The 13,185-nt window shown below is 38.9% G+C and overlaps 1 protein-coding gene across 1 annotated transcript in view; it reads right to left on the bottom strand.

Moving 5' to 3' along the window:
* The window catches only part of SLC6A5 (solute carrier family 6 member 5), a 43,906-nt gene that overhangs the window by 5,510 nt on the left and 25,211 nt on the right, over positions 1-13,185 (bottom strand). Inside the window, exons 13-17 of the mRNA XM_068685425.1 lie at positions 11,836-11,948; positions 11,418-11,549; positions 10,475-10,574; positions 5,002-5,102; positions 1,720-1,887 (exon numbers count right to left, since the gene is read on the bottom strand). Of these exons, the coding sequence (XP_068541526.1) occupies positions 1,720-1,887; positions 5,002-5,102; positions 10,475-10,574; positions 11,418-11,549; positions 11,836-11,948 (614 nt within the window). The remainder of the gene's footprint in view (positions 1-1,719; positions 1,888-5,001; positions 5,103-10,474; positions 10,575-11,417; positions 11,550-11,835; positions 11,949-13,185) is intronic.

Raw genomic sequence — 13,185 nt, 5'->3', positions numbered from 1 at the left:
ACAAACTATTTCCCTTCTACTTGCAGCAGAAAGAAACAGAAGAACGTTAATCTGGCAAACATCCAAAACCTTCTCATCTTTCCACTGATTTCTTTATTGTATATATAATATGATTGGCTATTTACAGATAAAAAGGAAAGAAAACATATTTCTGATGACTTAAGCGGGAACAATTATAGGTTTATTACCTAATAAAGTGAATCAGGCCTCTCTATCAGTTATTTTAATCTCAGTTTAATTACCAGTTTGCAACCCTTACCTCCCAGATCAACCATAATAATTTTATGCAGCAGACTCCATGTTCAAAAAATACTGGGCTACGGATGAAATAACTGCAGAAAAAGCCCCTTCAAAAGAGATCAGACCTTTTGGTGTTTCTTTGGGTGCACTACTGGAGGGACAGTAAATAAAGCACCCGATTTTTTGAGGCATTACATACTCCCATCCCACACAGGTAAACTGGAAGATCTGAAGGAGAGCTATTTATCTCAGTGAGAGAGACTTGTGAACAAGCAAGTCTAATGTCATATTAGCTCATTTCCAGTAGGAGTAGTTATCTTTCCCACCTTATGCGCTCCAACGTTCTCTACACAAGGGCTGAAAGGCCCTTTAGACAAGTGGCCTTGTTGCCTAGTGCCAACTGTGTACTTGGATGCTCTCCCCAGGGTCTCCTGCCACTTAATATTAAACTCCTTTGCTCTGTATGAAATGGAAAAACACAATCTTCTCCCTTAGGCATTGTAGCGTGACATATTGAGAGACCAAGAGATTATTCTATTTTAGTACATTTTCTCTCCTTTCCATCTTTTAGGCGTATAACAGCCCCGATGGATTTTGCAGGAAAGCCGAACTGTAAAAATGGCTATGAAAAGGGGAGATGGCTGGCTGTTCCTTATCCCAAGGAGGCAACAGCACAAGCAGCATGCAGTGAGGAGAGGACACAACTGAGAAAGCCTCTAAGGCCACAAACAACAGCACTGAACTTCTTCAGATGACAAGGTGAAGACAACGAAGGAGTGAAATGCTGGCGTGGGAAATGGGAAAGACTTCGCTCTTCTACAGCCCACAAGGAACTGGGGAGTCAGCAGGACGGGAACACTTGTGGAGAGGCGGTGGTGGCAGCAGCTGCAGTGCTGGGCACAGAGAAACAGAGCAGAAGGGGACCGCCACACTTTTGGAGTGGTGGGGGGAAGCAGCAGGGATCTGCTACGTACCACAACACAAAAATAAAATGCCACCTGTTTTTTTTGTTTTTCAAGCCCAGGTGCCACAGAGGAACAGTTTATTCAGTCAGCTAAGGTTTATAATAACTCGTTTCAGCTGTAGAGCATGTCTTTTCATCTTTCTTTTTCTTGGATGTCATGAAGCGGCACAACCTTCTGTAATGCCCGCCCCCTGTGTGACTTTGCAAAAAGGCTGGCAAAGCTAGGAAAACAACTTTCTTCCACTGGCACCATTTTCAGGGCTTATGAAATTTGTGACTCCTTTTAGTTCTCATAAAAGCAATCACTTAACAATTTAGGAGCATTTTGTTGAGGAATAGGGAATAGAAGGTCTGCATTTTAAATCTACCAAGCATCTTTTTGCAACACAATAACCAGCTTACCAGAAAGCAATCTTAGCACCATTAGCCATTCAATATTACAAAAATCAATGTAAAATAAAACAGACAGTCTCCTGTGACCATATTTTTGAGCAGCAAAAAGACACGAGAATTACCTCAATAAATTTGCCCGGGGCTAGATGCATTTTTATCACAAACATAACTGGGATCCAAATAACCGAGCAGGCCAGCATCAGCCATCCAAGCACCATGGACCAGCCCGGGTAGTGGTAAGCTCCGTAAGTCATTGGTTCCCATTGGTAGAAACTGAAGCAAAGAATAAACTGGAAACAAGGAAGGAAAATAAATGTTTGAGTAAGGAAAACAAACCTGTTTTTGCAGCACTCGGTAGGCATTCACACACATAACTGCTCTATGTGGAATATAGATAAAAGTACACGCACCTACACAGGGTGCTCTCACAAACTGTAACAAACAGGTCTGAGACTGAATCTAATGAGCTTTGTGGAAATCCTGCAAAACCCCACAGAAATTACCGCATTTATGGCAGAAGAATTGAAATTAGAATCTTGCCCCTAGAGTAACAGGCTTTATTACATGGTCTATTGGCAGTTTTACCTAATGTGATTATGCTAAGTTAGTCCATTTCATTTACAGTATGAATAGCAATACATCTGCTTACATTTGTGCATAATTCAGTAACTTTTGGGAAATGCCTGTGCTTACAATAATTGCACACAGAAGATTTATAGTAGTATAGCTAGGTGAAGGCATATATAAAATGATCAGTTTTATTTCCAGAGATGGGGAGTAATTGAAAGTCTAATATTGGACTATACAAATGTATCAAATATTAGCTTTACAGAGGCCATAATAGAAAAAAAAAGTATTGCTCGGGTTTGCTTTGTCCATTTCCATTCCACAAAAATTGAATTATGACTGATCAGTCTCAAATTATTTCTTACCCTAAGTAATATTTAGTGAACACTTGGAAGGAACAGCAACAGAACATGCAAGCTTGACTGGACCTCGTCTGCTTTCCAAATTTGCTTTCCGTAAGAGACAACATAATTTCCTATTCCCTAGTTGTGATTACTGGCAGTAGCTAAGCGTGCAAGTCTGATCAGTAAAGCAACCAAGTAATTTGCAGAAAAGCCTTATAATTCCCCTCAGAACTCTAACAATGGTTCTAAGACAGGATCATGAAAACAGCCATTGGAAGAAATCAGAGAAAAAAAACGTGCACACATCTCCATTTTAACAAGGCCCTCGAGAAAACATATGTTCCCATTTACACTGTGCTAATACTATTGATTAAACTGAGCTACACCTTCAAACTTTTCAAAAATGGATTCAGAAACTATACCTAAATGTTGTCAAAATCAAAGAACAGTCACCGATACAGAGGTAAGGTTGGTCTATCTGTTTTTCACACACGACACCACTGCACTTGAGTGATGACAATGAACTGGTCAAGAAAATCTGCACGGGAAGGTACAATACCTGCATCAGGGCTGCTGAAGAAATTCTTCTCAGCACAGGAAGTTTCTTTCCCTCACAACTCAGGAACTTGTTGAGTTAACCAAAAGAAACCAGTCCCTTCACACAGGAATTCCTTTTTCAGTGTCCAGAAGAAATTACGTCATTCTTAAATTATGTCACTTGAAAGAAGTAAGCACCTATCCAAGCAGCCTGTTTCAGGGTAGATGGCTATCCTGAAGTAAAAACTTCCCAACAAGATCTGCTGAAGAATCACACACACGCAGGAGCTTTCCAGCACGTTACGCTGAGGCACAACTTCTCTGCACAGTGACTACAAATGACTAAACTACAAAATCTGTCACTGTTTTGCCTCTCTACCTCACCCAGCTGACATTGTATTCATCATTGTTTTGAAATGCCAGTCCTTTCAGGAGCTCTAGCATTTGTGCTTATCTTGCATATTTATGTCTATGAATACCTGTATGAAATATAACTCCCTGTAAAATGAGGTTTCTGTGAGAGCTGAATCATTCTAGTGCCACAACATGGCACGCAACCAAGGCCTGTATCTGCATTTAGAAATGTGAAGGGAACGCTGTGTCAGAGCACCACACGGGAACCACACGGCTGTGACACTTCGAGGACTACCGGACCTGAGGAAAACGTGCTTGGGTAAAATCAACAACGTGCCTTCTTTTAGATTCAGTGGAGCCCTAGATCTGAAGTAAAGCATTATTCTAGACTGCGATGTGGAAATAACACATCTAACCCCGGACTGATACACCCGTTATTGCTGCTTTCCTCCCCGCTGTGTCCCTGCGGGCCGTGCCAGTGCCGCGGCCGCTTCCCGCAGTGGCGCAGCGCCACCGCCCGGCCCAGCCTTGGGAAAGGAAAGCTCCTTCTGAAAAAGGACGGGGGGAAAGAAGAACAAGGAAACTACGGGGATGATTTATATTCGTTATTAAGAACGTAAATATTTAGACCTCTGCAGAAATAGCTCCATCTTCGCAAATAAGACCACGTCACTCGCATTGCCACCCAAGTCTTTCTAAAGCATGTCTCTTAGATCAGTTAGAGTCCATAAAATATTTTTCCCTAACTAGGATTATATGATTGAACCTGAGAAGAGAAAGGAAGATTATGTCAATTTGTCTCTCCCTCCTCACATATTTAAGTGTGTGTGTAAATATAACTATGTATAATAAATACACACACTTAAATATTACAATATTATAAATATTATAAATATTTCATAATTATAATATGAAATTATAATTAAATATGAAATTATAATGAAATATTATAAATATTTCAGGGGTGACCTTATTGCTCTTTACAGATACCTCAAAGGAGGCTGTAGCGAGGTGGGGGTTTGGCCTGTTCTCCCAAGTGCCTGGTGACAGGACGAGGGGGAATGGGCTGAAGTTGCGCCAGGGGAGTTTTAGGTTAGATGTTAGGAAGAACTTCTTTACCGAAAGGGTTGTTAGACATTGGAACAGGCTGCCCAGGGAAGTGGTGGAGTCACCATCCCTGGAGGTCTTCAAAAGACGTTTAGATGTAGAGCTTAGGGATATGGTTTAGTGGGGACTGTTAGCATTAGGTCAGAGGTTGGACTCGATGATCTTGAGGTCTCTTCCAACCTAGAGATTCTGTGATACGCAGACACGTACAGAACAATCAAAAACTGCAGGCACGCAATGGCACGCCATCCCAGCACGTTGTACAGACAGGGAAAGACTACAACAACAGCATTTGGAAACTTACTGTCCCTCTCTACCAAAATGTCATAACTTAACCTCTATTTTATCCACTACAAACATGCAAGAACACGTGCAAATCCATGTCTATCCATTCACGTGTACCCAAGAGGTCATTACTACCATTCAGAAACATCACAGACATCCAAGAAACAACATCATCATCTTAGAAGAAGACATCACAATGTCTTTGCTTACTGTTAAGATAGTAGGGGTCACGAATGCCCAACAGACTCGCCAGAATTTACTTGGCTGGAATCCAATCATCATTTCTATATCTTCACAAAATCTTTGCAATCCTGTAGGCAGCGAATGTAAATGCAATTAGGGGGGTCAAAGCAAACAGCTGCAATTTGCAACACAGCTTTTGTGATTTTTCTTGTGTCTAATTACAATAACAAATCCGAATATGTTTGTTGAAAACTTCAATGAAAGATCTAACCATAAAGTAACAAATGACACCATTATATTGGGAACCATTCTGATAAAATATTTACTTCCTATGGAGTAAAAATAAAAATAAACATGACAATCTTTTACACAGAAATTACATGTATTACATACTGAGTACATCTCAGACTGAGGTACTGATAGCACATGCTGGTTAGCTGCAATTTTATGCATCCTTGTTCTATTTCACTGGAAAGAAAACCCTTATTAATTTTAAAATAAACTATTTATGAGCTACATACACTATACATGGCCATTAAAAACTGGCAGCTGCATACCTGTGTCAGCAAAGGCACTATCTGAGTTTCTTTATACCAACTGTGTGACTAGAGTATGATTATATCACTTAACGTTGGAAATTATAGTGTCCTATTATTTTTCAACTGATGTTTAAGCAATACTTAGAACTATTAGAGAGCACCAATAAATATTTAAAATTCTATTTAATGTTATTTGATTAAATGGATTGACTGACATGTTAATTCTTCCCATTATCGTATTGATTGTACCTGTGTAGTTACTGGAGTTAATAAAACTCACAAGATTGGAAAATGCTGTTTCAGCCATTTCTGCAGTTAGCTCCTTATTTATGCCATGTGACTGGAGAAGGCATGCTAGCCCTGCTGCTGCCATTGCCCACCTAACAAAAGCCAGCCTACTTTTCAGTCTTCCTCTGCATAGCTGTTTAGGTCAGTGGCCCCTACTCACTAGCATATCCATTAGTGATTTCCCCAAAAGTAATAAAAATGAAATGGAAGCCTGCTCCAGCTTTTCTAACAGTGATGAGAAGCGGGAAGTCTGGGGTTCAAGGCTGAGCTCGCCCGTCACACAAACATTTCAAACCCGGCCCAATTTTATTTGATAAAGCAGGTGATTGTCTCTGCCATTTAGATTTTACACAGCATTATACTACAGCCTTTCATCTAACTTGTGTGATGTGGAGACAGGGATGGAGCTTAAATATTCAGGAGAAGTCATTCAATAAGGGAGGAAATACTCGGAAGAGAAGTAATAAACCGCTTTATGTTCTTAATGCCCTTATAGTCAGTCACTGCAGCTGCTGAATTTAAGAAGGGATAATCCCCAGGCTTGATCCACCTAATTTTGAAGCCTTTCTGTTGATACGGAAAAGAAACGAAACTATCCACCTGACTGTTCTAAGAATTAAGAATTGATGAACCACCACATAAAAAGTAGCAACGACTCCATGTTCAGCATCTTCTGATGCACCTTTAAGAAAACAACAGGGTTTTGTGGTGCTAGGACAGCCCTAGAACCGAGCTTGACAGGTGAGCACAGAGTAAGCCAGCATAGGCTGGTATCATGCAAGAAAAAAGCTAAGAACTGTGCTATTTTAAGAAATAGATGAGAAAAATCCCGAAGTTAAATAATAAGGTGGTATTGCAAGATCTGAATTTGGGGGAAGAAGTACAATCTACAGTGGGTATGAGATCAGAAAATTAATCCAAAGGGACAATGATACTTCTTCCCCCTCCCACCCCGCAGTGTCCCTTCTTGCTGTTGCTGCAACAGAGGTATACCTCATTGGATGGCCTTCTGCCTTCAAAATTTGAGCAAGTTCTGTGCAGATCTGCACAGATTTATCTGAAACTCCAAAAGAAAAGATAGTTCCTTCTTGGAAATGTTGGCAGATATTGAGCTTCAGGTATTTTTAAATATTAGCAGTTCACGAACCAAATGTATGTAAACAGATACAGAGATTACACAGTAGGCATCTATTTCTCAGTGAATGATTGAAAGCAGGTTCAGAAGTTCCACAGAAAAATCCAAAGGATGCTTCAGTTAATAAAACACTGATTAAATCTTAGTGCATCTGGTTTCCCTCTCAGATCAGTCAAGCCTGTTGAACGACTTTGGTAAATAAACAATGTGATATTCCGTATTTCAGTTTCCACTCTCAAAGGTAGGATGATGCATTCAAAGTGCTACAGATATAAAATCCATTAAAAAGTGGAATGCAAGCTAAGACAGACATCTACTTCAATATTCTGCCACAGGTAAAACATTGAGAATTACTAACATACTGTCTGCATATACACTGCAGCCGTTACCACTCACTCTGATGACAAACCTTCCCAACAACAGACTGTCAAAAAACAGGTCTAGAAGGAGCACAAATAAAGTTAAGGTAATGCATTTTCAATTTCAAGCAGTTTCCTACGGTGTTTCACTCAAGCACAAAGATCTCTGTATTTAGCTTTGCGTTGCAGAATGCAGCAGTGGGAATTATGCTGATGATTAAATTAATACCCAGAGCTGTAAGCTATTCTTTACCAATCATACATCATAATCTAAACAATTGGAGAATAAACATCTATAGCAGCATGTGAAATAAAGAACTGCATTTGACTGGATAATGTAGCACCGACTCTACTGAAAAATAAGTGATTGCAAGAAAATAACCAAGTGTGCCTCTTTTTAATTTAAAAATCTCAACCAGCTCAGCAAGCAGAACATGTAACAAGAGCTAAAGACAGATTTATTTCATCATAAAAGCGCCTGCCACTATTATGCCAACCTGCTTGCTACGAAGAGTACAAGCGTACGGAGAAAGGTGTCAGTGGAGTGTAAAACAAGCAATTGTCTGAGCTTGAAAATATATGATACCAATTTTAAGCACTGCTTGAAAGAATAGAACAAGAGCAACAGCTTCATTTGTATTTGCAACATGCAAATCACAAATATACAAGCTGTTTATAGATTTAATATGGTAGAAGTAGCTATGATACATTAGTCAAGTGGATAATGACTGTAAAAATAAATCCTTCATTTTTCGTGCTGAGAGTCGAAGCTCTTTAGTGTGACAAAAGGTTAATTCCAGGTAATAATCTTTGAAATCGCTTAGATCAAAGACTTGACTGGCATCTGTTGATTAACAATCAGCTGGTACACAAAGCACAGAGACAGTGATTTGCAGTTCATCAAATCTTTGCCACATCTGATCATTTTAAAGTACTATGTAATTAAAAAAAACTCCTCCACTCCAGTCCCTCCTTAGCAGTACTGTAACTCTTCTGTATTATGTTAAGGTTTTCACTCAAATTCGTATTTTAAGCAATATTGATTGTGTTGGACAAACAGGGCACTACCCAGAGCAATTTTGTTTGCAAATCTAATAAAAAGTTGTTCCGCAAAGGCAGGTTTGTAGTTATTCTGCCACTCAGTGTTCAGAGGAGGAATAGAGCCTTCCTATTTATCTTCATACTTATTTAAGAACATGCAGAACAAAGAAATTCCACAGATTGCTTTTGAGCTATTTAACAATATTCTGTGCAAGGAATTTTTACCTTGTACCGTGATGGCAATGGCTTAGAGGGAGTGATCGTTTTGACATAGACTAAACAATGCTATTGACAACGCTGCCAAAGAAGAGTGACATCAAGTGCTTTTAGAACAGCATTGTTCAGGCATGCTGTCAGCAAATGGAGAAGGAGGAAGGAGAAAAATAAATAAATACATCCCAAACCCTTAACTCTTCCTGAGCATTCCCACTCACCATCCCTTACAGAACAGCATTAATTTTAAGCACGCTGGGAAACTGGTCAGAACAGTAACCAACCTAATCCATCAGAGAACACATGCCCCATGATATTTTCACAGAACAGGTAAATGCTAAGCCTCCTGGAAACTGGGAGGAAGGAATGGGACAATTGTGCCTATCTTCATGGAAACTGAAGAACAGAAAAGCAATGCAGCTTGCCAGTAGCAATTTCCAGACCAGTCTTTCTGCTCTATAATCCCCAAAAACCTGTCTCTCCACTTCAGGAGATATCTCAAAGCATTACACTCAGGTCCTTTGAGTAGACTGTTTGAATGTAAAGCTGACAGCTGTTAGCAATATCATCTCACTCAGATATTACACTTCTAAACCCACCTCTAATCAAAACACTTATATTTCAGGGACCTAAAAAACAAAAACAAAAAGCAATTAAATCAACCAAAATGTGAATGGTCTAAACTATATTTTTTTTGCTTCCTGTTTTGATCTTTTTCATTGTTTTGTAACATTCTCTCCCTAGGTCATACCTGAGGTACCTTTACAACCATTTGAGCCCACTCACTGGATTGGATATCACCAGAGATAAAATACTCTACTGCATTTCCATAAAATTTGAGACAATGGGAAAGGATGGATTGCCTGTCCTTTTCATGTATTCATTCCTCAAGCAAGAGCAGCAGATGTTGCATGTTTTGAGTTATGCTTGATTTTTCATACATTTATATTAGAATAGACTCCACAACATCAGTAGATATAAGTATCTAGTGCACAGGACTAAGGCCTAAGATCATCCTGATAGGTAAATATCTTCAACAAAAAATCTCAGGATTGTTTAAAACTAGCTGATAGAAAACATAACGTTCATTTCTGGCCATAGCAACAGCAGAGACAGCTTTATGTTTGTTTTCTCTAACACCAAGGCTCAGAACTTCTTTCACTTTTGAAGGCAAGTCTTAAGTGACACCAACATACTCCAGACATAAATTAATAACCTGTTATGTAAGGAGATCACCATATGATTTCCTACTACAATCATCTCAGATCACACATTTCCGAGAATCAATTTCCTTAAAGCACTGAGTGAGTTTGGGAACAGTCACCAACTAATACCAGCTGATGCAGCTACAGTGGCATCAAAGTAATTGTACTACTTTCCAATAGGTGAGTGTCCTCCTAAAAATTCCATGTATGTCAACATGGATTGATATAATTACAGTTACCACTGTGCATAATGAATCACTGAGTAGCAGTGTAGTGCGTAGTCTTGACTTACTGTAGAGTGCTGTAGACTTACTGTAGAGTGCTGTAGAGATGGGCTAAAGGAAAAACTGGCTGTGTACGTGGAAAATAAAAAAGTGTCAAAGAGCTCCTGGCTAAGTGTCACTAAATGTTTGGTCAATGTTTAGTATTTGCTAAGAATGTTCATATACTCTTAAAACATCGGCTTTAAGCTACTGATTGAAAAAGGACTTCAGTCTGTATAAAAGGGTCTTTTGAATATATGCATTTAAAGGAATCCTATAGCAATGAAGTCCCATTATGCTTCCATTCAAAATCATGTTTCTAGATTCTCAGGGTTTTTTTTTAGTAAAAAAGAAAAATTAAAAAGAAACATTACATCTTTGTAAGATACCATCTACTTGACCATATGCTAAAATGCTACTTTGACATAGGTGGTCCAATAACATTATCCATTCTTACCATAAATATAGGAAACTCCAACAAGCTCAAAGATGGCTATGATGACAAGAGAATAAGAAGCTGCATAAGTGTCCACAAGCTGTAACATATACATTCCACCCTAAAGAAAAAAGGAAAAAAGAAACATTACTTATGAGGTATATCTGGCACTTCTCTCTACATATGTCCCCATATCCCTATCCTCTAGCTAGCACTAAGGTAGGCAAAATGGACAGGAGCAGGACACAAGACTCTGTCCCCAAGTACACATCAGGCATTGATGGGACAGAGGCTCAAGCCACAATGTTGTTGCTTCCTTCTGGCTGAATGATCGTCTAATCTTTTTCAGTCAAGTGAAGGAAGGAGTGAATCCATCCTAGGCTTTGGAACCGCAAAGTTGGGCTGGTAGGTGACGAGGTGAGACAAAGAAAGACAAAGGCAGAAAAAATGGATGATGAAAAGACTAAAAATAGAGTCTGTGCACATCTTCTTGAAATTGTTAAGTATTTACAGTGGTGGAGGAACTAGAAGAAAAAAAGACAGCATTGACTATCAATGATAGATGACAATTTCATTATTAACTCCACGCTTTTCCAGTACTATCAGTAAATAACCCCTCTATACATATGAAGGAAGGCACCCAAAATTATTGTGCAGGTCTAGATGACGTATGAACTTTTGTAAAATGTGGATACCTAATTTATACGACTATTTTGGAGATGTTGAGTAAGGGTTAATTTTTAGAGACTCAGATTTTCAGAAAGATTTGAGCAACCAAATCTATTAAATAGATCTCAGCCAGAGTGTCCACACACAAAAAAAAAAGCTTTCAAACTCAGCTGGTGTCTTCACTCATTCAGTGCAATTCAGTTTACTGTTTTGCAACTGCTTCTTGCAAGGGAAGGGAATGGCCACCAGAGGGGGACTGGGGACAGAAAGTGATGCTCAAAGACAGTATCGTTACCTGAGTGATCATAGGAAATCCCATGATGAAAAAGGAAATGCAGCACCCAAGAGTGAATAGTGCCTTGTGCGTACGTAAGTATTTTGGAAATTCATCTGAAACAGAGGTCACTATAGTCTCGATAGTAGCAAACTGAAAGACAAAAACAAAAAGATTAATTTCAGCACACAATGTAAATGAAATGGTCCAGCTGGGTATGCTGCAGTGAGACAGGATTAAGAATCCTGGGTGTTAAAATGCTAAAATGCCAATGCCAAAGCTTCCCCCACATCTTTTTGGTATTGATGGTCTTAATTCAGTCCTCTCTTTGCAAATCACTTCACTGACCACATGGAAAATTGTGAGCAATCTCATGATCCTCAGAACCAATAAATAGGAGAAGCAACAAGAAAAGAAGAGAAAATGAAAGCAGTTTTACCATCGTGTCCAATCCAAGTGTCAGAAGCATCAAAAAGAAAATTATAGCCCAGAACGGAGAAAGTGGAAGCCTAGTTAAGGCTTCCGGGTAAACCACGAAAGCAATTCCAGGACCTGGAAACAATAAAAATAAAGGCTGTGATATATTTTATTGCATTAACATCATTGACTATACAGAAAAAAAATACATGGGTAAAAAAGGGAGATGTCAAAACTCATGTTTCCATATATAATGCTCTATTACTATGCTTGTTAGAAGTAAAAATGATCACATTAAGTCTCTGTTATTTACAGTAAGATTTATCATCACACAGTTAATATCTAATTTGGCTGTAAGGTTCAAAACCCTTCTACACTTCCCATTTTCACGTTGCAGAATACACATTTAACCAGTAGATTAATACTCTGATCCAAATAACAAACAAAATCTTGCACTGTAGTTGTTCTTTCCTGCTCTGTGACCTAATTCCTACCACTGTCCCTGTCATCTGGCCTCAGACCAGCAGAGCAATCATCCCTACCTCAGTACTGGAAAAGAAAATGCTCTTCTCTAACTCAGCAGCAGCACACAGCCAAGTGAGCAAGAGAGAACATAATGCATGCACAGAGCTAATATCTGGCACGTGGTAATAATTACCAAAAAAATATAATAGTATTATAATATAGTAGTAATATAAAAATACAATAGTATTATAATATAGTAGTAATAACGAATAAAAAAAAGATAAGGTAACACAGCAGAAAGAATAAGGAGTTGTGGTTTGTGTTTGTTTTTTTTAAGATTGAACTGGGAGTTTTGCTTTCTCTGTTGGTTGGTATCTTAGACTACAATTTTTATTGGCTGTCAAGAAAAATTATTTTCAGAAGTATGCTTAGATTTGCCGGGGAGAAAACATTGCAGGAATTTGATTGTAGCATTGCAGTACATGACACTTCTCTATTTATCCTGGCTGAAGGAGTGCCCGCGTAAAATGCTCAGAAGGGTATTTCCCTTCAGGCAAGACATAAGTGAGAGAGAAGTTGTGCTGGTTCCATGAGCTGAGCCACAAGAAGGGGGGATCCAAGCTCACCCTGTCCTGGCCATTTCTAATCCAGATTATTGAACCTGATTTCCTGCAGCTCCCCATGCTGTTTCTTTTCAAGGGAGACCTGTTGCTTTCTCACATAATGGAAAACAAAATGCAGTTCTAGCAGCACACAAAATCTCCACAGGTTAACTTTTGAAGGAGTTTCTTCTGAACGAAAGACAAATATTAAATTTAACAACAGTGTAAAAAATAACACTGTGTATGACTCAGTGCTGTTCTGTCTTTAAAACATGCTGCAGAAAAATGGATTTTCAAAAGAGGAT

The sequence above is a fragment of the Anas acuta genome, chromosome 5, assembly GCF_963932015.1.
Source record: "Anas acuta chromosome 5, bAnaAcu1.1, whole genome shotgun sequence".
In the NCBI taxonomy this organism is placed as follows: domain Eukaryota; kingdom Metazoa; phylum Chordata; class Aves; order Anseriformes; family Anatidae; genus Anas; species Anas acuta.
Note: the sequence above shows the minus strand (reverse complement) of the source record. Positions and strands in the feature narration are given on the sequence as shown.